This window comes from Aulonocara sp. 'chitande type north' Nkhata Bay, linkage group LG6 (genome assembly GCF_057382095.1).
Source record: "Aulonocara sp. 'chitande type north' Nkhata Bay isolate Kocher_YH1m ecotype deep benthic linkage group LG6, A_spYH_male_GT1.1, whole genome shotgun sequence".
NCBI lineage: Eukaryota > Metazoa > Chordata > Actinopteri > Cichliformes > Cichlidae > Aulonocara > Aulonocara sp. 'chitande type north' Nkhata Bay.
Window position 1 is genome coordinate 31577077 of NC_141349.1, and position 24277 is coordinate 31601353.

Sequence of the window (24277 nt, forward strand, 5' to 3'; positions counted from 1 at the left end):
AAGATATACTTGACTCACAACTCTTAAAGCAGATAATACATAGGTTAGCGATCCTCTAACTAGAGCAGCGGTCCCCAACCCCCGGGCCTCGTACCGGTACCGGTCCGTGAGTCGCTTGGTACCGGGCCGCGAGAGTTGAGGCTCAGGTGTGAAATGTATAGTTTTCAAGGTTTTTATCAGTTTTCAGCGTTATTTTGTTATCGTTTTTATCGTTTACTCAGTTTTCCTGGGTCTTTTCACGTGTGTTATGAATAAATTTTCTTTTTTTCGGTACCGGTACTAGTTTTATTTTGTTGTATTTATCCGCGACACCTTAAAGGCCGGTCCATGAAAATATCGTCGGGCATAAACCGGTCCGTGGTGCAAAAAAGGTTGGGGACGGCTGAACTAGAAGTATTCTATAACCCCCTCTATAAGATTTGCACTGAGAGAGACACGAAGGGACAAAATTAGAATGCGTGTATCAGAGGGACAGCTCAGGTAGAGCACTTTGGGGGAAAAGTTAGAGGCAAGGCTGAGATGGTTTGTACATGTGCAGAGAAGGGATAGCGGATACAAGAAATTGGACAAAGGTGCGTTGATATACAGTGCGATGTTGATGTAATGATAAGGTTAATCAGCAGGGGCACTGTCTTTAAGAAAGCTTATGGATGGCAAAAGGGGAGCACATAAAAGAAGACTGATCAGTGGTGTTGTATAATAAATTGTTTGGGGGAGTAGCTCACAAAGCATAAGTGGATGCTATGTTATTTTTAACAAGCACTAGGAGGACAACACAAAAGGGTGTTGAGCATTAGTTGCCAGGAGGAAGAAAAGAGGAAGACCACAGAGATGATCAATACATTTAGTGAAGGAGGACGTGCAGAAGGCTGTTGTGACAGAAGATCCCAGAGATGGGATGAAATGGCAATGTTGCAAATGATGCACTGTGCTGTGCTGCCCCCTAAAGGGAGCAGTCAAAGAAGGAAAAGAGCGTAATAAATAGAACAGGCTTTTTAGGTAAAAGGCCTGTTCAGTGATTTTTGGATGTGTTTGTGTGTCATAATTGAACTGGACACGATAAATGTAATCTATGATTATATATTATTTTACTAATTGTTATGAATATTTGTTCATGACAGAGTTGAAAGTAGAAGTTCATTAAAGAGAGAGAGAGAGTATATATATTGGCATAATTACAGGCACAACTGAAATACATACTTCTGGTAGTTTCCTAAAAAATATATTATCAAAACAAAAATACTTTATTTGAAACAACAAGAGAACAAACCTCACTGGGTCATTAAATGGTTGCCATTCAACTGTGAAAGACAGCGGTTATAATTCTTAAATATTTTTTCTGTGACTGTTGGATTAAAAGTCATTTTGGTGATGTAAAGAGGCAAAAAACTGTCAAAAAAAACAAAGGCAAAAGAACAATGTACATGATGTGACAAATGATTTTATTTTTTATGTATGTTTGCATGAATGTATGAAAAACAAAACATATACATGAAGAATAAAACACAAAATGCAAAGATCAGCCTAATATAATCCACAATGTGGCTGCTGTAACTTAGATGGAAAGGAAGAACCATAAACAGCATTGGTTTTATGGTACACTTTCACCAAAACAAAAGGCAACAAAAGACAAATTAAAACAATACAAATAATAGTAAAAATGACCCAAAATCCATCTACTACTGCAGATATTGGATGCAACATATTGCTTTCTTTGCTATAAACACAGTTCATATTGCTCGTGAGTCTATAGCTGATTCTGCATTCCTTTGTTTCTGTCTGGATGTCAGTGACTTTGAAAATCTCATATGGGGGAATTAGCACCTGATTATTTTTTTTCAGGGCAGAGTAATATGTTATGTCAGCGCCAAAGCACGTTTGCACCTCAAAACATGAGATGTTCCTTGCAAAGTCCCACTCATCAGAGCCTAACATGAAGGTGCTAAACCGAACCTGTTTGTTAGAGATGTTCAGATGTAAAAGTGTCTCTGCTTGAAAATGTGTACTAACACATGTCACCTGGCTGTGTTTTAAAATCTGAATGCCTTCAGTTAGAAAAGAATAAAGTGAGCGTGACTCAAATGTCTCCTTTGGTTTCCCAGTTCTATTTGCAGACTTGAAGTTGAGGTTTACAGATTGCAACATAGATTTTGTGTACATATATAAAGCAGCAGAATGATCTTTCTCCAGGTGCTTGTGTTGAGGCTTTCTGGTGTGTTGCTCTGCATTTCTCCAGGCTTCACTGAAGTTTTTACAGCAGGATTCCCATTTTTGCATCATGGAATTATCATTTAAAACTGTAACTTCAAATACGCAGTCATAAAATGTGGCATCACTCTGGTAAAAAGTCAAATTCTCAGTAGATGTCTGAAATTAGGAGGAACAGCTTGTTAAAAATATCCAGCAGATGGCGATATGCATTAAATCAACAGCCAGCATTCATCTTCTTTTAGTCTTTTTTAGATAATGGCTTCAAGAATCACATTAAAGGTGTAAAGATTTCAAAACACTGGCTATGAATATTATGATAAAGTGCCATAAAAGAAACCAAAACATAGAAAACCCTTTATTTTACATCTAACTTTAGCTTGAATCAAAAACAAAATAGTGTAAATTATGCAGTATTAAATAATTTAAAGTGGTATACCTTTTTAACAGTATCCTGCAGGCTGAATGGTAGATGTGTGACAACAAAAATAAGAGTAGTAATGGCACATATGATTGTTTTTCTCTGACACACTCGCGACACTGAAGAAGCCATAATTCATCTGAAAAAAAAAGAGAATTTAGTTTAAAGTGAATTATTTGTGTTTTCTTTTCTTTTGTGGAATTAATTGGCAAACCTGTAAAATGTCAGTGTATGTCATGTATCTTGGCACAAACCCCCCACCCCCCACATATTTCACAACATGACTGTGTACAGTTTATTTGCTTGCTCTACACAATAGAAGTGTAATAAAAGCCTGTTTCAGTCTATATGTCTATATATACACATATGTCTAGACATCTATTTGCCCTATATATATATTAGTTTAAGGCATGCTGGGTTGTGTGATAACACTGTGGTGAATCAAAGTCCTACTATGTGAGAGAAAAAAGAGCTACTTGCATGAACTCAGCTTGTGTTGTGTGTCTTTGTAACTAAACTCTTTAGAAAATACGAATTGCCAGTGTTAGACAAAACAAAACTTGAAATGTTTAATAAAATACACCACTGCCAGAGGATCACATCATTAAATGTTATATTCAAATTGATATTGTTGCAGCTTGTCACAATGAGAGAACTACGTAGGTCCTAAATTCCTGACACAGTCTGTAAGTACGTAATTCCTCTAACATCAATGTTTATAAACTGTCATAGACAAACCAAAATGTAAATAGAAAATTAAATAAATAAAATTTTTCTCTGTAAGATTTATCTGAACATATCACAGTAAACAGAGGGTAACAACATACTGTAATGTCTCTGTATTTATGTGGAATGGCTAGAAAAGACATTTAAAATATGCATTTCAAAATTCTGTCTATTTTCTTTTTCTTTATTACTTACAATATTATGAACAGCACTACAGTTTAAGGTGGTCTTTTAATTCCAGAGTGAAAATGCTTTAGTTCCCTTTTTGTGTTTTACGGTTGAAAGACTTGCCTTGGTTTTCTGCTTGAGCTAGTCACCAAACAGGATTAGCTAGTATTACCACCTGTAGGACGTCCCTCTTTGAATGTAAACAGTGATACTGACAGAACAAGTGTGCAGGAAAGTTTTCACCCACATGTAGTAAGTACATGTGAATGTGAATCTGCTGCAAACTGAGAAAACAGTTCAAAGTAAAAATTAAAAAAAATTGTAAAAAGCCATTCACTGAATGCGAAGAAGTTAATCAACAAACACAAAATACTGCGTAGCTATCTCATGCAATCTAAGATCCATTTTAGCTCTCCAACCTTTGTGAGTGTAGAAGAATTTGCACACAGCATCAGATTTCTTTCATACTTTTTTACACGTGCTTGCACTTACTATTGTATAATATTTATCGATATTCAAACCTCATATTACTTCAATAAGAGTTTCTGTCCTGATGCATGCTCAGTCATCCAGGCAAGGAAATCCCAAGAAGGGACGCAGCGTCATCCAATTGACTTCTTCAGTCTTAGCTGACTGCAAGTTTCCCCACCCTTATAAACAGTACCTTTGCACAATGACTGAAACTAGCACCAGTGGCGAACAAGGGGCTGTGAGGTCATTACTTCAGCAAGAGTAATAAACGTAGATCCAGTGGCAGCTTGCCTTACATGCTGGGCTTCCATCAGTTTACTATAAAAGACCAGAGGTTTATCCATACTGTGCATGCATAAACAAGAAAAAAAGCTTCTGGCTTCTCAGCTTGCCAAGCTTAAGTCATTGTTAATTGGAGATGGAAACACCAACAAAGCAGAGACAGCTACACTCTCCTATAAAATAAGTAGAGCTTTCATCTTATCCTGTCAGAATGTCATTGTTTTATATGTGAAGCAGACTAAATAAGGGTTATGTTTATATGTGCAGATTGTGATCCTCTAGTTAGGGTGATGTTGAAGCCTAGAAAAAAAGAGCCATGTATCAGTGTACTGGCAGTTTAGAAACAGTGCCATCGAGTGATCATAACACAAATGTACTCCCATTTGTTTTTCATTTTTGTATGCCATTACATTAGAAACAGCAATTTTATTTTTTAAAAAGCCACCGAAATACAACAGCAACAAAAACAAAACAGTTTACTTCATACTGAAATATTTAGATCATTCACAGTCCTGTGTATGATCTAAATGAATTGATGTTGTTAAAAAGAATTAAAGCTCCTAAAACAGAAGAATTTTCCATTCCCGCAAATGTAGAGAAGGAGCTGTAGAAACCCAGTTATTAAAAATAAGCTTATGCAAATGTTAAAGGCACTAGGAACATCAGCAATGAAACAATACAATGGGAAAGGAGCAATTATAAAATTATAATAATTGGCATGATTTTCATCATTCATCTCTTCAGTGTATTATTGTTCTTCAATAGAATAGCAATAGAATAGCATTACAAAGAACAAAAACACATTTTGAAAGAAAAAACCCACATAGACATGCAAAGGGTTTGAATATGTGTACATAGAGTACATGCAAGAAACAGAGGCAATCAGCCAAGCAAACAACTATGCACCACTCTCTACAAGCAACATAACAAGGTGGACAACATTAACATAACACTCAATATAGATTAAGTCAGAAGACCAATGGCAAAATGAATGCTTTGAATCAGCCTAGTAATGTCAGTTTTACAAAAAGGATGTAGAATGAAGGAATAGAGACAAAATATATCTTAGCTATATCTTAGAAGAACATGGTGTCAAAGTGCCTCTGTCTCATTTTGATATTTGCCAAATAACATATACATATACATATAGACCCAGGATATTGTTGACTGCATTGTATGCATTCAGACTATCTAATTTAATTTGGCATGTCTGCAGAAACCCACGACCACTTGTAAGGTCTCTTTTAAGGTTTTACACTGCAGCACACAATAAACATGTCGTGCATACAACACTGCAATACGTACTATAGCAGTTAAGTTTGTAATAAGACCACAAATATTATTAGACTAAATGTGTACAGTGTAGCATTTGATAACACTTCTAGAGTAGTGTGATGACTGATTGCCTCTAACGCTTGAACATTTGCATATGGGGGTATGGCCGTGCTTCATGTCTGCATGTGTGAGGTCAAGAAATGGCTTTTGGCAAATACTCTTATCCTCAATGATAAGAAAACTGAAATTATGATTTTTGGTAGTAATGCCCTTCGTGCCAAACTTCGGGATGCCTTTGGTTTTCTCACTAGTTCTTTCTCTGACACTGTTAGGAATCTGGGTGTCTTATTTGACAGCTCATTTAAACTTGATAAACAAGTGTCTGCTGTTGTCAGATCCAGTTTTTACCAGCTTCGCCTTATTTCTAAGACCAGGCACTATATCCCGTATAAAGACCTAGAAAAGCTCATCCACGCCTTTGTAACGTCAAGGCTTGATTACTGCAATTCACTTTATTGTGGTCTCCACTCTTCCCTTTTACATAGATTACAGACAGTTCAGAATGCTGCAGCACGCATTCTAACTAAAACCAAGAAGTTTGCCCACATTACTCCTGTCCTTGCTGATCTGCACTGGCTGCCTGTCAAATATCGTATTCAATTTAAAATTTTGTTGTTTACTTTTAAAATTACCAATAACACTGCACCAAGCTATCTTAAGGAACTTTTAAACCCATATGCTCCTGCTAGGGCTTTAAGGTCATCCTCACAGTTACTGTTGGTTCAGCCCAGATCTCGACTGAAAACTAGAGGTGATCGATCGTTTGCTCTAGTTGCACCTGTGCTGTGGAACAATCTCCCGATTGGCATCCGGGCGTCTGATTCTATTCATTCTTTTAAATCACGGCTAAAAACACATCTTTTTAAACTTGCCTTTTCTACCAGTTAAATGCTGGCTTGCTTGCAGTGACCTATTGACCTATTGTATTGTATTGTATTAAATTCTCTGCTATCTTTCCATTATTGGTGTCTTTTATCATGGTGGTACAGTCTTACCTTGCTATAACCTATGTGCTGCAGTTTACTCTAATTGGTGGCTTTTATCTGTGAACATAATCCGTTACTTTTATGTATTTGATGTTAATGTGTGAACTGTTTTATTTTTTATTGTTTTATGTAAAGCACTTTGGTATGCCCAAGGCTTTTAAATGTGCTCTATAAATAAAGATTGTTGTTGTTGTTGTTGTTGTTTTGTTGTACCTTTGGGTAATTTGTCATGCAAATCATCTAAGCAAATTGAATGCGTGTCCTATGACCCAAATTGGAAGTTAAAGGTAATAGCTTAAAAAAATATACAGTGAACAATAAAGGTAATCATTATTATTAAATGAGAAAGTTTATCTTTCTTTTTTCCCTCTGCTGATAAGGTTCTCCTGCCACTCAGATCCTTGACCAGAAAAAGCCAAAGAGAGCATCAGAGAGAAAAGAGGAAAAAGAAATAGGCTTTTTGTTTACTGAATGAGGTCCCTGTAAACCACATGAAAAAACTGCTGTAAGAGATGTTGTATGATGCAACATATTAATTAATTTCCTCTCAAAACATTATTATTTATGTAATTAATGTTATCTAAGAGGACATTACAAATGACTTGCATATTGTTCGAAATGAAAACAAATACTTCATTCGTTTCTAAAATGGTACTTCAGTTGTTAGCATCCTTTGATGCTAGATTAACTGGTTTGACTGGTTAGATTTACTGGAAAACAGAGAAAACAAAAGTGTCCATTTGAAATTCCATGAGCAGATGATAAATTATTATAAGAAGATATTAGAAAACAAAATCACAAACACACAGAAACAAAACAATAACAAAGACACAGCACTTTCGCTAAATATAATGTAAAATTGATTGTTTTTAAGTACAGCAATGAATACCAAATAATAATAAAAGCTGTTATAACATAAAATGTAGCACATGCTATGCTTAGGACACGTGTATCTGTCTTTTTTAATGACTGACAGACTGCCCCTAATATTAGCAAATGACAAATTCAGATTTTTTTTATTATTATTATCTAACCCTAGTATTTTTCTCTAAGCAAATATTTGTAGATTTATAGCATTTCTACATTTAATACATTAATTCTAGAAAGTTTTACCTTAAAACGCATTTATAATTCAAAGTAATTTAACGTCCCGTACTGACCAGTGGCTCAGTTTCTTACTTTGCAGGAGTGATTTTGAGATGTATCCATGACTCCAGTGATATCAGTTTACATGTGCAAAAGATAGATCACCTTCTGACCAGACTAAGCCAGAGGAAAGATTGTGGCTGGGTGTGGTCAGAGATAATTTGACCCCGTTGCCCCAAACTTGGTCCACATTTGTTGTAAACAGGCAACTGTTTACTACGAAGTTTTCCTGGTGTAAATTTTGTTGTTGTATCCTGTGTATTTTGCTAGTATAACTGGTAGTATATTGTATTTTGCAATGTATGTCATTATTATTTACATATTGTATCGGTGTAAATTCTTTACTGGTAATGGGTAATTTTTGCACTTTTTAGTTAATAAGGCTGTTTTAGCTGGCAGAGGGTAACTGAGGAACCTACACCAAAGCCAGCATACAAAGGCTCGGTAAACTGAGCTTTGAATCTGTGGATAGGTGTCATAGTGCCTGACACTGAGTAAAAGGCCACTGTGTTTCCAGGATAATCTAGGTACACACCAATGCGTGTAGCCCTACCAGCACCAGGAAGGTCTCTGTCTACTTTCTTGTGCCAGGCAGAGTAACCAGAGTCTGAGCAAAGGAGACTCCAAGACTTGTCATTGTAGCCAAGCAGGCTGTGTGAATTCTTCCCTTTACGGCTGATGCTCCTGTAAGCCACCCCTATGGAAAATTCTCCACTCCATTCAGCTTCCCAGTAAAACCTGAAACCAGTGAGAGGCTCCTTGCACAGAACTTGGGAGTAGCCATCAAAGCGATCTGGATGATCTGGGTAAAACTGGGTTGTTTTCTTCCGGGTGACCTTCTGATTCCCATCTGTCAAAACCAGCTCTTTATAAACTGTGTTAAGATCAAAGGACAGCTTGCAGGCATCTGAAAACACAGCCACAACATACATTTATAAATGTCTTCTGTTTAGATAACATTAAAATGTTGCTCTTGAGTACTAATTCTGAACCATAAAATTTACTTACATCTCAAGAAGTCTGTTCTGTTTTTTGGCTCCTGAAAATCTACATTCGAAGGAACTGTTTAAATATAAAAACATAACATATGTTATAAAATGTGCAACAATATTATGTTTAAAAAAAATTGCCAGCCATGTACAAAATAGCACGAATGAAATTATTCAGCTCACTTACCTTTGAGTCGTTTGCTTCCATTTCTTGGCAACAATATGTACACGGGAGTTTCGCTCACTGTAAAAATATAAATTCAAGTATATATGGATTGCAGCAAAAACTAGTGAGCCAGTAAAAGGTAATTGAAGTGTTAACAATGACTAGTGGAACAAACCTGTCTTGGAGAGTTTACCCATTTCCTTTTTACAGATGTCATCCAGATTTTCTTTCATGTCACTGGCCGTTCTGCTCATCTCTCCAAAGGAGAACTGAGGGTTAATTAGCACTTTGGGGACCATGGCCTCAGGAGCAACACACAGGGTTGGGAAACTCTGTTTTTTATCGAGAAAAAGAAGTGTAATGATTTTTTACTAAAAACATAAATATATACATAAAGAAGTCGTGGTGTTGTTTTGTGTTAGTCAGTGTAACGAGGTAGCAAGAAATGCTGAGCATGCTATAGCAACAGGCGCTGGAAGTGATAAGTACATTAACTGTTTTTTCTGTGCTACATTACAAAGCAAGAAAGACAGAGATGAATTATTGTAGCTCTGGCTGATTTTCCAGTACCTGCAGAAAGTAAATGTTGTCCTCCGTCTCGAGGATCTGCCGTAATTCTGCATCTTGACGTTGTAGCTCCATTATCTCCTGCTCCAGACGATCCACATAGCCTTCAGCCTGTGACATTGCTGATTGCATGTTGGCCATTATCATCTGATTGATTTCAGACTTCCAGCGTTCAACTGCCTGCAGCATTTCATGGAAGGTCTTGTCACTTTCTGCCTGTGCTCGCTGGGCTGCACTCTGAAAGGTAAAGACAGTTTTTTCCAGGAGCTTTTAGTTACAATAGTCATCCTTGATATTACCACTGGATTCCTTTATATAGTGGTATTAACATGTAACAGTTCTGTAAAAAAAAAAAATGAGACCATGTCAAATTTACTATGAAGAAAAGTAATTTATGTTGGACCAGGCTATGATCTTACTTTTAGAACATCAATATTATGCTTAAGTTCCTGGAGCTCCTTCATCCTCTCTTGAATGATGTTCTGGACTTCAGTTTGGGTGACCACCAGGACTTTCTGATAAAAGACAAGAATACAGGATTTTATCACTCTAGAGCAGGGGTCTCAATCTTTTGGCCCGGGGGCCACTTGCGGCCCGCGTCACCCCTACTTGTGGCCCGTATATTGACGTGAAGAAATATAATGCAATTTGGCCTTTGAAGTTACTTTTATCATTAGGGAGGATTTGTATGTTGTTAAGCGTAATGTTAAAATAAGGTATTCAAAGGGCAAAAAATGATTTAATATGAAGGCAATATAAGCAGAGAGTGCAAACATGTTGAGGGATTGGCTGTGTTAGTTCAGTGAGAGAGTTATTTGTAAAGAAAACAATCTTCAAAAGCAGTTAAAACTAAAGTGTACACTTGTGTCTGCATTTTTATTTTGTTAAATATGAACAAAATTATAGCAGAAATGCTGCCATGTGTCTGGCCAGAAAGAGGGTAAAAGTTTGTTATTTGGTTGTTCAATGAAAGGCTTCAGTTAGTTAAGAGCGAGAAAACAATTTGCGGTCTTGTTTGCAGTTTTGTCTTGTTATACAATATTTGAAATTTTGAAAAAAATAAAAGACTACATATTTGTCAGTGTTTTCTTCTTTGTTTTTTTGTTTTTGTACTTCTCAAACACTAAAGCGGCCCTCCAATGAGATGACAGTGACAGCAGTGACCCACAGCTCATTTGAGACTCCTGCTCTAGACTCCAGAATGACTCTTTTCATCATCTAATGTATGCAAAAACTGATGAAAATGTCATATCAAAATAAAAAGAGTATTAAAAGATTTTGAGATAGACTCAGCAATAACAACAATAAAAAAAACCCTCACTTGTTTCTCATTGCGTTCGTCTTCTGCCGAGGTAATGTTGTGGCTGCGGTGCTCTCTGACAGTACACAGCACACAAATACACATCTGGTCAGTGCGACAGAACAGCTCCAAACCTTTCTCGTGTTGTGGGCAAATCTTTCTGTCCAGATGACCCATCTCATCTACGAGTTTGTGCCGCTTGAAGGTAGATGACTCATAATGAGGCTTGACATGTGTTTCACAGTAGTATGCCAAACACATCAGACAAGACTTGACGGCTTTGTTGCGACGGCCAATGCAGAAGTCACAGTAGACTTCACGATTCAAGTAGGGGAAAGGAGTAAGCTCTGGAAGCTCTCGTTGTGGCTCATGGTATACATCTGGCAGGTTTCGCTTCAGGACAGGCCGAGGTGTGAATGTTGCACGGCACTGTGGGCAGCTGTACACACCAATGTGGTTGAACTGATCCCAGTAAATCTTGATGCACTCCAGGCAGAAAGTGTCACCACAGGGGATAGTGACTGGATCTCTCACTGTGTCCGCACATAGAAGACAGAAAGCCTCTGGTGGTAATGGGAACCCAGAATCAGCCATAATGCTCAATAAGATCAATATGGAAAATTATTAAGAATTCTTTGTGTTGACTAGAAGTCCATCAAATATTGGACTGGTAAGTCCAGTGTTGTCAGTCAGAATGATGTCCAGAAAACGTCCATCCAGATAACCTGCTGTGATCCTACCTCTCTTCAAACCAGATACTACTGCTTTCTGCTGACATTTAAAGGGAAGGCTTTGTTTCTACAGTAAACAACCTGATAATGTCTTCCCACACAACACCTTTCCCAGCATGAGTGAAATCACTCTGGTCTTCACTATACACTGGAATTGGCCTACCAAGCAGGGATTTCAGGTCACACAGTGAGGTCAAGTTGTCAGCAAAATAAACTTTACCGTTGGCTATCTGTCACGGTTCTGGGTCTTTCTGACCCAGCTTTTTGAGTTCAAAACATAAGAACAAGAAGTTCTTGTTCTTATGTTTTGAGTCCTTTGTTGTACTGTTTCTTATTTCCCTAGGTTTCAGTTATGGTCATCATAGTTTAGTTCTTAGGTTTTGTAATATGGCTTCCCTGTGTTCCATGTTGTGTCTACTGTGACTTTTTGTACCATGTTTCGGGTTCCTATGTTCTGTCTCCCCAGTTGCTGTTAAGTTTACGTGTCTAGAGTTCAGTCAGTGTGTTTCCTGTTTTACTTTGAAGGTCCGTGTATCATGTCAGTGTTTCTAGTTTTGCTTCCCTTTTCTCGTCTAGCCTGATTACTCCCAGCTGTGCTCTTCTTCTGTCTTTCATTCCCTTGTTATCCCTCAGTGTATTTAAGCCCTGTGTTTCTCTTTGTCAGTGTCGTAGTCTCCCTCATAGCTCTGTGATTTTCCCTGTGGCTCCTTGTGCTAAAAACGAGCCTCGGAAGTTCTAACATCCTCAATTAAAATGGTTTAATTAAATCAATAGGCTTAGTCAAATTTCCAAATATTTACTGCTGCCCTAATTTCATTCTTTTGTCAAACTTACATGTTTCAGACCAAATAATTTTAATATTGGAAAAAAAAACAACCAGATTACATGTAAAATTCAGTTTTCAATAGCTCTACATGAAATATTTATTGCTTCTGAAACCTAATAACTGGTTATACCACCCTTGGCAGCAAGAAAGTGCAATCATGAGTTTGTGATAACTGGCAATGAGTATTTCACTTTGGTGTGGAGGACAAAGAGAAGTTAAAGACAAAGCTAAAATAAAAATCACACATGTCAGGATCTGTAGAACTTCAACAACAGATGAGACCAAACTCACTGACAGCTGTCCATCTGGAAAGGTTTTCTAGGCCACTTCTAAACCTTGTGCATGGTGACGCATGGACAAATGTGTCACTGTGGAGAGACGGTGAGAGCCACCATCCACAAATGAAGAAAACAGTAGCAAAGCCCCCCAGGAGTGACTGGCCTACAAAAAGTACTCCAAGAACACGTCAATGAATCATCTGACTGGACGAAAAAAATTATCCATGGGAAAGTCTCCACTGACCAAAGAACTCATTTGAGACTTGAGACCTTTGTCTCAGATCATTAAACAAAACATGTAAAGTCCTTGCACCTTTTCCATTTGACTGAGCACTGAGTTTCATGATGGTGTGTGATGTCAAAACAGTTTTCTCTGTTATTGCTGTGAACAAAATACAAAACGTGGGTTCCCACATGCCTCCATTGGCACGTCAACAAAAAGGTGAAAAGAAAACAAAAACAGTGCTGACATAACAATATATTAATCTTTAATTTTTACATCATTATTGTAAAAAAAATATATAAATATGTAAGATTGGGGCCTTTTTATTTGAATTTGAATATGTTTTCTCTTCCCCCTGTGTGTACGTTATGTCTGTGTACACTATCCTCCTCCCACAGTTTGTAGACATCCATGCAAGCCAAATAGTAATTATAAATTGGCCAAGCATGTGAGAATGCATGTGTGTGTGTGTGTGTATCTGTGTTAGCCTGTCTAACCAAGCACTGCCTAACATAGTTAAGGCTATAGGCATGCCTATAGCTAGGATAAACCCAGCCTGCCTGTGAAACACTAAGAACAATGACTGAAATAAAATTAAACCTTGAAGTTATGGGATATCTCCAAGTGGCCAAAACAATCGAATGAGCTTTCACACAGTGAAAGCCAGCAGCCTCAAGCAATTAATCATCTGCACATTTATTGTATTTTTGTGTCAAACTTTGGTGGCATAAAAATTGCTACTGTCCAAAAAATTTCCAGTCATAGGTATAGTTTTGAATCTTCAGGCACGTTATTATGCATTATATTTAATACAGAACCATTATTCTATGTGGTTGATATGACATTGCGAGAGAGAATAGTTATTCTTGTAAAGTGTCAGATTTATGTTGTCACTGGTCTTTGTTCTGTCAAGGGGCACTCTCATCTTTGCTCAAACAAGAAGGCTATTGTGAAAATGACAGCAAGAGCACGACAGATATATATCTGTGAGTTGAATTAAATATTCCAGTCAGAAAAAGAGCATGGTAAAAAATCATTTTGGGTAAAAAACTGAACAGCAAAATGTATTTGTGTACAAGAGAATGTTGGTAAAGGTTTAACTCCACAGAATGTTGTATAACATAACAAAGCCTTGAGCAAGTCTGTGAGAGAGGCAGGAAGCTAATAACAGTGAGCAGACAGAAGAGAGGCTGAGCACCCATGATGTCATTGACTGTGCTTGTCGGTACTCTCTCCCCCTCCCATTGCCTTCCATTTCTCCTTGCCTCTCTGCATCCTTCCATCCTTTACGTAACTGTCAGACAGCCTGGGAGTGGCAGGAAGGAGGAGAGGCAGAAGCGGAGAAAGAAGGAGGAGAGGCAGAAGCGGAGAAAGAGATCAAGCAGCTGTTAGCAATTCCGGATTTGGCTAACTATCCACACGGCATCCTTCCATTTAGCAGGTACATCTTATACTTTTGTGATTTAGTGCTTTACTGTTGTATCATTTAGTACCTGCAGTGCTGCAGTGAGAGGGCAGTAGAAATAATCTTGAAAAAAAATATATGGAAAGATTACATGTAATAATAGTTTGATGTATATTTTTACACCCACCAGCACTGGTAATTATTATTATTATAATTATTATTTTTTAGGATTATTCGTAAACTGAGATGACGCCATACTAAAATGCATTAGTTTTAAAGTGTTCATTGAAACATTTTCTGTGCTATTTGTTTTTATGGTTATTTTTATATGCAGTGAATATTTAATATAAATTTCATATCAGTGTAGCTCGATCAAAAGCCACATTTGGTAACACTTAACTCATGAATAAGTAAGTGTCAGTGAGTGTGATGGAGAGACGGGGCAGAAGAGAAGGAGAAGGAATGTGTTTGTTCATTCACTATAGACTGAACAGCAGAGAAGCCATTTGGAAATTGAGTTGATTGAATTAAATGGGCTTGAGCGCAGTTTTAGACACACTAGCATAATTGATGGATACACAGTAAAAGTGTGTGTGTAAGACAGAGAGAAAATTAGATGCACTATCTTGGCAGCTATGTCTTGGCAGGCCAGCAGCCAGTTAACCTATAGTTATTACTTTAATTTTTTTTTACAAAATGTCTTCACAAAGGATATTTTATCCAAGCTATTTAAGGGCCTTTTTTTAGATTATTATTTTAATCAGGAGAACAAAGTGTTACAATCTTTTGTATTTGAATTGACTAAAAACTGCATGTGTTCATCTGTCAGCATGGCCGAGGGTTCGGTGTCTCTAGAAGAGGTCAAGACTTCCTTCCAGAAGTTTGCAGTCCACGGAGACACAAAAGCTACAGGGAAGGAGATGAACGGCAAGAATTTTGCAAAGCTCTGCAAAGACTGTAACATCACTGATGGGAAGAATGTGACTACCACAGACGTGGACATCGTTTTTAGCAAAGTCAAGTAAGATTTCATTTTGACTTTGCACAGCAAAAACATAATGGTTTGAATGTATGTCACAATGTGGTTATTGGTTTTCAGTAACTGAACAGTCAATTTTTAGTTAGTGACTCTCTGTTGTTTTGGGACTACCTTACAGAATAAACTTCATGATTCATGTAAATGCAAAGGGTTTAAGACATCTCATAATCACATTATAGCATTGTAGCATCTACTCATTGCTTGTCCCTTGACAGTATACACTGCTCAAAAAGAAAGGAACACTTTGAAAATGCATCAAATTTCACATCATTGTGTAAATGATCAACCTACAGAGGACTGAATTCAAAGACACCATGAAAGTCAAGGTAAAAAATATGATGTAGTAGTTGAGTCCATTTTGCAAGTTCATTGCAGCAATTATTGTAAGAATGGTACTCAGTAGTTTATTTGTCCCCCATGTGCTTGTATGCACATCTAACAATGTTGGGCTATACTCCTAATGAAACAACAAATGGTATCCTTGGGAAATATGCTACCAGATCTGGACCAAGGCGTCACTGAGCTCTTGGACAGTGTGAGGTCCAACCAGAGAGCATTGGCTGGACAGAAACGTAATGTCCCAGAGGTGTTCTATTGGATGTAAGTCAGGAGAGTGTGAGGTCCAGCCAGTAGTATTGATTCCTTCATCCTCCAGGAACTGCCTGCATACCTTCGCCACATGAGACCGAGCATTGTGTGTGACAGTGGGTCCAAAGATTTCACCTCGATACCTAGTGGCAGTCAGGGTGCTGTTGCCTAGTCTGTCGAGGTCAAGGTGAAGTTTATTTATATAGCACATTTCCAACAGTTCATGCTGCACAAGGTGCTTTAAAAACTAAAATGTAACTAAAATAAGTAAAATGCATGACAATGATGCAATAAAATATGAAAGAAGAGGAATAAAACAGTAAGACATTAAATGCAACTAAAACAACTACAGCTAAGGTGGTTAAAAAAAATAAAATAATATATGGGTCAACGTGAGCTAAAAGCCAGTCATTAAAAATGGGTCTTTAAAGATTTAAAATGTTCCATTGTTTCTGGATATCTTATATTTAGAGGCAGACTATTACAAAGTGTGCGACGTGCCACAGAGAAGGCTCTGTTGCCATGAGATTTATGTGTAGACTGTTGGATAACATTAGTTTTGAATTGGACTTCATGTTTCTTTCTGGACCATAAATAAATAGGAACTTAGATAGGTAAGAGGTAGCTTGGCCGTTAAGTGATTTTAAAGCAAAAAGTATGATTTTAAATTGGATCCTGTAAGGAACAGGAAGCCACCAGCATGAAGAGGCCAACACTGGGGTTATATGCTCGAGGTCTTTGCGTCACATCCGTAGATCAGACAATCACTGATCCTCCACTAAAGCAATCATGCTGAGTGATGTTAATTCAATTCAGTTTTAAATAACGCTAAATCACAACAGAATGTTGCCTTAAGGCAAGTTTTATATCGTAAGGTAGAGATCCTACAATACTACAGAGAAAACCCCAACAAATGACCACCTCTGAGCAAATACTTGCCAACAAAGGGAAGGTGTGCACGGGGTGCCTGCCAATCCTGGTATTGTACTGGAAAAATACCAATTAGGCTCTAAGGTGACAGACAGTGCACACAGGGGCCACTAGAGGATGTTGTTTCCTCTCATGGTTCCTCTTCAATCTCATGAAGACTATTTCTGATTGTTTGATCAGACAGGCAGGTATTAATGTGTGATCCTGGAGGAGTTGGAGTACCTGTGGAATCTCTGTAGGATCTAGATATCACCTCATGCTACCAGTAGTAACCCTGACCTTAGTCAAATGGAAAACTAGTGAAACAAAACTCAAAAAAAGATGACGAGAGAAAAAATGTCAGAGGTGTCCACCTGAAAAGCCATTCCAGTTTTGTGGGTTGTGTCATTGTTACCCATCTAGTGCACCTGTTGTTAATTTCATCAACACCAGAGCAGCTGAAACTAATTAACAACAACCTCTGCTGCTTAACTGACCAGATTAATATCCCTGATTAAAAGGTTTTCTGTTCATTATTTTGAGCAGTGTATATTATATTATTCATTTTGTTATTTCTCTCAAAATATAGTTGGCAACACTCTGTGTTTCCTCAGGGCAAAGTCAGCTCGTGTAATCACATTTGAGCAGTTTAACCAGGCCCTGACAGAGTTGGCTCCCAAACGTTTTAAAGGCAAGAACAAGGAAGAGTCACTTCAGCAGCTTTATGGTCTCGTTGTTGGTAAAGAACCTGCCAACATTGGTGTTACTGTGAGTATTAAGTCATAATAAACTCAAAATTTGCTGCTTAGAAGTCGGCAGCAACCAGCTACTACACTTATGCATCCCTTTAAACTTATATATGTAGTAGTAGTTTGACCCTCAACCATACAATTAAATTTAAACTGTAAAACAGATCATCTTAGGTAAAATTTGTTTAAGTGAGATTAATGTATTAACATGTTTTGTTCTCTTGTGTTGCACTTCCTATTACAGCTTGGTAATACAGTGGTAACAGTAGGGTAGCAAGGTGGAAACAAGACTGTAATAATGTGGTAATTTCTACCTTATTACAACTCAATCATCATAGTAATAACCACTTAAATTCCAAGTAATATCATGATAGCAGCAGTGGTTACATGTATTACACTGAAATTTATGTAATTGGATAATAAGTGCCCAAAAACTAGGGGCAAGATTGTGGAAATACACCTCAGTTATAAGGTGATAATGATGCTACCATGATATTACAAGGATAGTAATTGGTTATTACCTTGGTAATTGAGTAGTAATAATGTAGAAATGACCACATTATTATGTTCTTGTTTCCACCTTGTCACCCCACTGTTATCACTTTATTACTGAGCTGGAATAGAAAGTGCTACTTGTTTTTGATGACCAAATCTTTGTGTAACTGTTTAGGTCACAAATCAGAAAAAATAGGTGACTGTCAGTGTGTTATTTTGGATCTAAAACTGGATTACCAAAGAAACTCTAGATACAAATCATTGCATCTTTAAAAAGACACTACAATACAGAGTTTTTGTTTTACTGGGTTAAAAGGGGAAAAAATTAAAAAAAAAGTTTATTATATCAGTATTCTGTCTTCCATTTTTTTTAGAAAGCTACCAAGGCAGCAGCAGTGGACAGATTGACTGACACCTCCAAGTACACTGGTTCACACAAGGAGCGGTTTGATGACACAGGAAAAGGCAAAGGAAAGGCTGGGCGTGAAGACATCCCAGACACCAGTGGTTATGTGGCAGCTTACAAGGGCAGCGGCACTTACGAAGACAAAGTGAAAGAGGCATAACACTGCTAGCCATTATTGTGTTTCACCAATAACTTAGATAGGGGTACTAAACAGAAGTTAATGCCTGTTTTATTTAGTTAAACAAAACAAAGTGGGAATTTCATGATGTATACAGCATGTACAAGTAAAAGTGTTCTGTGTATTTTCTGCTGGAACCAAAAAAGAAACTACATGCTTCATATTGTTACTCTGCTTTGCTATACACTGTGCCTTACTAAACATATAGCCGTTAGTGTGAATACTATGATACATTGCTATGCTCTGTTAATCATAATGCAAAGGATAAAAACATAGCTGGTATCAAGAATGGCGCTATCTCAGTAGCTGCTCTGCGAGCTTTTCATTTTATATTTCAGTGCCTTTGTTACATGACCAATCAGTGCCCATTATTTTCATCATAGTTTCATAGTATGAAATTAATAGTTTTTAACAGTTTATTTAGAAAAATGCAATAGGCATGAAAGAACACAGTGCAACACTCTTTGATTATTAATAAAAACAAAAAAACAAAAAACACCAAGCAGCGAAGAACAAAGAGTGGTATGTAAAATATGTATATTTTACAGCATGTTTCTAGAAGAGTATGCCTGTGTGTTAAATAAAAGCAATATTGAGTAATGTGCTAGTCATTTAAATGTTTGAATAGCAAACAAATACAAATCCATACAAATGCAACACACACACACACACACACACACACACACACACACACACACACACACACACACACACACACACACACACACACACACAAGCCCATTCAGCTATCTTAGTGAGGACCTTCATTGACATAATGGTTTCCTAGCCCCCTTACCCTGAACCTAACCATAATCTAATTGTAACCCTCACACTAAAACCACATTTTGAGCCTCAAAAAGCCTTTAAACTTGTGAGGACCAGTGAGTGTGTCCTCACAAGTGACTGTTGGTTCTCACAATATAGTAGAATGCAGCTGTCAGTCCTCACAAAGATAGCTAGACAGGAACACACACACACACACACACACACACACACACACACACACACACACACACACACACACTCAAAAGCTCTTTGTGAGTTTTCCAGCTCTGTGGAGGTAGAAGACAGGATAAGAGCCTCCAAACCAAATCATTAGAACATAACTTAAGGGCTTCCAGATCCACAGTGTATCCCAAACTATGTTCCAAGACATGTAGGATATAGTAATCAGTGGTAAATGACCAATAACTGTAATCACCTGTAGAATCAAGATTATGTATATAAAACACCCAGCACGCCCCTGCGGGCGGTTTATCCTTCAAGCTCGGGTCCTCTACCAGAGGTCTGGGAGCTTGAGGGTCCTGCGCAGTATCTTAGCTGTTCCCAGGACTGCACTCTTCTGGATAGAGATCTCCAATGTTATTCCCGGGATCTGCTGGAGCCACTCGCCTAGCTTGGGAGTCACCGCACCTAGTGCTCCGATTACCACGGGGACCACCGTTACCTTCACCCTCCACATCCTGTCGAGCTCTTCTCTGAGCCCTTGGTATTTCTCCAGCTTCTTGTGTTCCTTCTTCCTGATGTTGCTGTCATTCGGAACCGCTACATCGATCACTACGGCCGTCTTCTACTGTTTGTCTACCACCACTATGTCCGGTTGGTTAGCCGCCACCATTTTGTCCGTCTGTATCTGGAAGTCCCACAGGATCTTAGCTCGGTCATTCTCCACCACCCTTGGGGGCATCTCCCATTTTGACCTCGGGACTTCCAGGTTATACTCGGCACAGATGTTCCTGTACACTATGCCGGCCACTTGGTTATGGCGTTCCATGTATGCCTTGCCTGCTAGCATCTTGCACCCTGCTGTTATGTGCTGGATTGTCTCTGGGGCATCTTTACACAGCCTGCACCTGGGGTCTTGCCTGGTGTGATAGACCCCAGCCTCTATGGATCTTGTACTCAGAGCTTGTTCTTGTGCTGCCATGATTAGTGCCTCTGTGCTGTCTTTCAGTCCAGCTTTGTCCAGCCACTGGTAGGATTTCTGGATATCAGCCACCTCCTCTATCTGCCGGTGGTACATACCGTGCAGGGGCCTGTCCTTCCATGATGGTTCCTCGTCTCCCTCCTCTTTCTTGGGTTTCTGCTGCCTGAGGTATTCACTGAGCACTCGGTCAGTTGGGGCCATCTTCCCAATGTATTCTTGGATGTTCGTTGTCTCATCCTGGACTGTGGTGCTGACACTCACCAGTCCCCGGCCCCCTTCCTTCCGCTTAGCGTACAGCCTCAGGGTGCTGGACTTGGGGTGAAACCCTCCATGCATGGTAAGGAGCTTTCTTGTCTTTATGTCAGTGACTTCTATCTCCTCCTTTGGCCAGCCTATTACCCCAGCAGGGTACCTGATCATGGGCAGGGCGTACGTGTTGATGGCCCGGATCTTGTTCTTACCATTCAGCTGACTCTTCAGGACTTGCCTGACCCTCTGCAGGTACTTGGTGGTTGCAGCCTTTCTAGCGGCCTCTTCATGGTTCCCATTCGCCTGCGGGATCCCCAGGTACTTGTAACTGTCCTCTATGTCTGCAATGTTGCCTTCTGGTAGTTCAATCCCCTCAGTTCTGACTACCTTCCCTCTCTTTGTTACCATCCGACTACACTTCTCCAGTCCGAACGACATTCCAATGTCATTGCTGTATAGCCTGGTAGTGTGGATCAGTGAATCGATGTCTCGTTCACTCTTGGCATACAGCTTGATGTCATCCATGTACAGGAGGTGGCTGACAACTGCTCTGTTCCGTAGTCGGTATCCGTAGCCAGTCTTGTTAATGATCTCACTGAGGGGGTTCAGGCCTATGCAGAACAGCAGTGGGGACAGAGCATCTCCTTGGTAGATCCCGCACTTGATGGTGACTTGTGCTATGGGCTTGGAGTTGGCCTCTAGTGTTGTACGCCACATCCCCATTGAGTTCCTGATGAAGGCTCTTAGGGTCCCATTGATCTTGTACAATTCTAGGCATTCCAGTATCCAGCTGTGGGACATTGAGTCATAGGCCTTCTTGTAATCAATCCAGGCAGTGCACAGGTTGGTCAGTCTGGTCTTGCAGTCTCGGCTGACTGTTCTGTCTACCAGTAGCTGGTGTTTTGCGCTGCTGGTATTCTTGCCAAATCCTTTCTGTGTCTGGCTCATGTATTGACCCATGTGCCTGTTCATCTTAGCCGATATGATGCCTGACAGGAGCTTCCATGTAGTACTGAGGCAGGTTATTGGTCGGTAGTTGGAGGGGACCGGTCCCTTCTTGGGGTCCTTGGGGATCAGGACCGTCCGACCTTCGGTTAGCCATTCTAGGTGTCTCTCGTTAACTAGCAGCTGGTTCATTTGTGCTGCCAGACGCTCGTGGAGTGCAGTCAGCTTCTTTAGCCAGTAGGCGTGAACCATGTCAGGCCCTGGTGCTGTCCAACTCTTCATACTGGAGACCCTTTCTTGGATATCTGCCACTGTGATGGTTACTGGACCCTGTTCAGGGAGGTCGCTGTGGTCTGCCCTCAGATCCACTAGCCACTGAGCATTGCCGTTATGGGTTGCGTCCTTCTCCCATATGCTCTTCCAGTATTGCTCCGTCTCCAGCCTTGGTGGTGCTGTTCTCTTATTATTATTGTTCCCTTGCCACTGAGAGTACACCTTTGCTTGTTCTGTGGAGAACAGCTGGTTTATTCTCCTGCCTTCTATCTCTCTGGTGTACCTCCTCAAGCGGCTGTGAGTCTTTGCTTGGCAGTTTCCAAGGCCTCAGGTATGGACAGCTTGCTGTATTTCTTATGCACCTTCTTTGTCGCACCTTTCTGCAACTCCGTTAGTTGGCTAACCTCCCTCCGTGCTACTTTGATCTTGCCCTCTAGCCTCCTTCTCCATGGAGGGTACTGCCCCTTGTGGCTGTTCAACTTGTAGCCAAGCATCTCACTGATCACTGCTGCCGTATTGTAGATCAGCTTGTTAGTGTCGGTAATCATGGTTGTAGGTATTGTCCTTAGGGTATATATACACCCAGCACGCCCCTGCGGGCGGTTTATCCTTCAAGCTCGGGTCCTCTACCAGAGGCCTGGGAGCTTGAGGGTCCTGCACAGTATCTTAGCTGTTCCCAGGACTGCGCTCTTCTGGACAGAGATCTCCAATGTTGTTCCCGGGATCTGCTGGAGCCACTCGCCTAGCTTGGGAGTCACCGCACCTAGTGCTCCGATTACCACGGGGACCACCGTTACCTTCACCCTCCACATCCTCTCAAGCTCTTCTCTGAGCCCTTGGTATTTCTCCAGCTTCTCGTGTTCCTTCTTCCTGATATTGCTGTCATTCAGAACCGCTACATCGATCACTACGGCCGTCTGGGACAGATATATATCACTCACGACCCATGTTTGGTCTTTATTGGACCTATTTCTTAAGGATGCGACTTTCAGATACTGTTCACCTGCTTTTGATTTCCTGCCTGCTCTTTCTTCTTCTGTCTTCCATTTGTCCAGGTTCCTAAGAGTCTTTTTTATTTTATTTTTTGGAAAAACATGCTGAAATATGCCACATTTTTAGCTAATAGTTCTTTGGTGCAAAAATACTATTTTAGTCATTTCATGCCATTTTATTCTACATTTTATGTGGATTTCCTGTAACTGAATGAGAGAGTTTTGTAACAGGCTGTTGGTAAAATTCCTAAACATCCAATTAAAAATTGCTTCTTTGTCAAGTTGTTGGTTGTACAGTGTAGGGACCGTTACTCAAAAAGTAATACATTGCAAATTACTTGTTACTCTAAAAGTAGTGTCACTTACTCACCAGACAAAGTCATATGTTACACTTCTCATAACATTACTTTCTTGCTAACTTGTAATAAAACCAACAACTCATTATCACATAATTACTAATTAAAATCATAAACCTTAGGCTACAGTCCCTATGATACAAATCCCTATTATAACACAAGTAACGACATATCTCGACGACTTTCTGTAATTAATTACTGAATTACAGTATGAATCGAAAATGTAATGTGATTACAACCAACACTGGTTTTGTAAAAGCAACACAACCTTTTTCATGCTTTATTCATTTATAGGTCAGTATTTGGCTTAACAAACAAAAAACATATTTCTGAATATGGTCAGGTGCAAGTGCTGGACTGAAAATAAGTGAAAAGGAAGCCAATGTTCAAGGAATATTTTTGAAAGAACTTTAGAAAATCCAAGAGAACGACTGCTCAAGATCATTTTACAAATTGAAAGAAAATGCAGAAAATGCAGGATGGAAGCCACATATAAAGACATTTATTTGTTTCTAGTTGCTTCCTAGAAAGACTGATAGGTACAAATAATTGAAAGTACAAACCTTGTCTAGTTCTTGAAGATTATTTAACATGTAAAGTTGGAGCTGCATCTTTTATAATATAAGTGGGGAAAAATGCGCTGAACTGCATCCAAATAATGGCTATGAGTACCTTCCTGGCATGCAAAGCCTGTTGATGTGAGAACATAATTTGAATAAACAGGGTTTGGTGTTTTCAGACTTTGGCATAAGTGGCCACTTATAATTTTCCATAGAAGTATGTAAACGTGTGCAAGGGTTTAGATAAAACAATGAAAATACATGGATTCTTAGTCAAATTAAATTCTTTGCAATATACTCATAGCAACTCTCCGTGAAATAGTCTCCTACATCAGAATGGGTGAGGAAATACAAGAAAAATACTTGTGGTTCAATACTACCAC

General features: G+C 39.1%; 3 protein-coding genes across 3 annotated transcripts; 1 reads left to right on the top strand and 2 right to left on the bottom strand.

Annotated features, from left to right (window-relative positions):
• Positions 1-1425: 1425 nt before the first annotated feature.
• On the bottom strand, positions 1426-2761 carry LOC147328144 (ecto-ADP-ribosyltransferase 4-like). Its single transcript, XM_086297645.1, has 2 exons — positions 2648-2761; positions 1426-2367 (listed from the first exon to the last, which is right to left on the bottom strand). The coding sequence occupies exons 1-2, from the start codon at positions 2759-2761 to the stop codon at positions 1525-1527; spliced, it is 957 nt and encodes a 318-aa protein (XP_086153771.1). The 3' UTR covers positions 1426-1524.
• Positions 2762-4701: 1940 nt separating this feature from the next.
• Positions 4702-11478, bottom strand: ftr84 (finTRIM family, member 84). The gene is made up of 7 exons (XM_086296316.1): positions 10787-11478; positions 9885-9980; positions 9469-9702; positions 9074-9230; positions 8920-8976; positions 8752-8805; positions 4702-8650 (listed from the first exon to the last, which is right to left on the bottom strand). Exons 1-7 carry the CDS (start codon positions 11357-11359, stop codon positions 8118-8120), a joined length of 1704 nt encoding a protein of 567 aa, XP_086152442.1. The 5' UTR covers positions 11360-11478; the 3' UTR covers positions 4702-8117.
• Positions 11479-14119: 2641 nt separating this feature from the next.
• On the top strand, positions 14120-19192 carry tppp2 (tubulin polymerization-promoting protein family member 2). Its single transcript, XM_086296317.1, has 4 exons — positions 14120-14264; positions 15058-15249; positions 17379-17532; positions 18383-19192. Exons 2-4 carry the CDS (start codon positions 15059-15061, stop codon positions 18572-18574), a joined length of 537 nt encoding a protein of 178 aa, XP_086152443.1. The 5' UTR covers positions 14120-14264; position 15058; the 3' UTR covers positions 18575-19192.
• Positions 19193-24277: the final 5085 nt, after the last annotated feature.

Excerpts from the sequence above, each read along its gene's own strand:
- LOC147328144 (XM_086297645.1), bottom strand. The coding sequence starts at position 2,761 with ATGGCTTCTTCAGTGTCGCGAGTGTGTCAGAGAAAAACAATCATATGT. Across the intron at positions 2,368-2,647 it reads TGCAGGATACTGTTAAAAAG|ACATCTACTGAGAATTTGAC; the intron begins GTATACCACTTT and ends TCCTAATTTCAG.
- ftr84 (XM_086296316.1), bottom strand. The coding sequence starts at position 11,359 with ATGGCTGATTCTGGGTTCCCATTACCACCAGAGGCTTTCTGTCTTCTA. Across the intron at positions 8,806-8,919 it reads TGGAAGCAAACGACTCAAAG|TTCCTTCGAATGTAGATTTT; the intron begins GTAAGTGAGCTG and ends ATATTTAAACAG. Across the intron at positions 8,651-8,751 it reads CAGAACAGACTTCTTGAGAT|ATGCCTGCAAGCTGTCCTTT; the intron begins GTAAGTAAATTT and ends CTGTGTTTTCAG.
- tppp2 (XM_086296317.1), top strand. The coding sequence starts at position 15,059 with ATGGCCGAGGGTTCGGTGTCTCTAGAAGAGGTCAAGACTTCCTTCCAG. Across the intron at positions 15,250-17,378 it reads ATCGTTTTTAGCAAAGTCAA|GGCAAAGTCAGCTCGTGTAA; the intron begins GTAAGATTTCAT and ends GTGTTTCCTCAG. Across the intron at positions 17,533-18,382 it reads CTGCCAACATTGGTGTTACT|AAAGCTACCAAGGCAGCAGC; the intron begins GTGAGTATTAAG and ends CATTTTTTTTAG.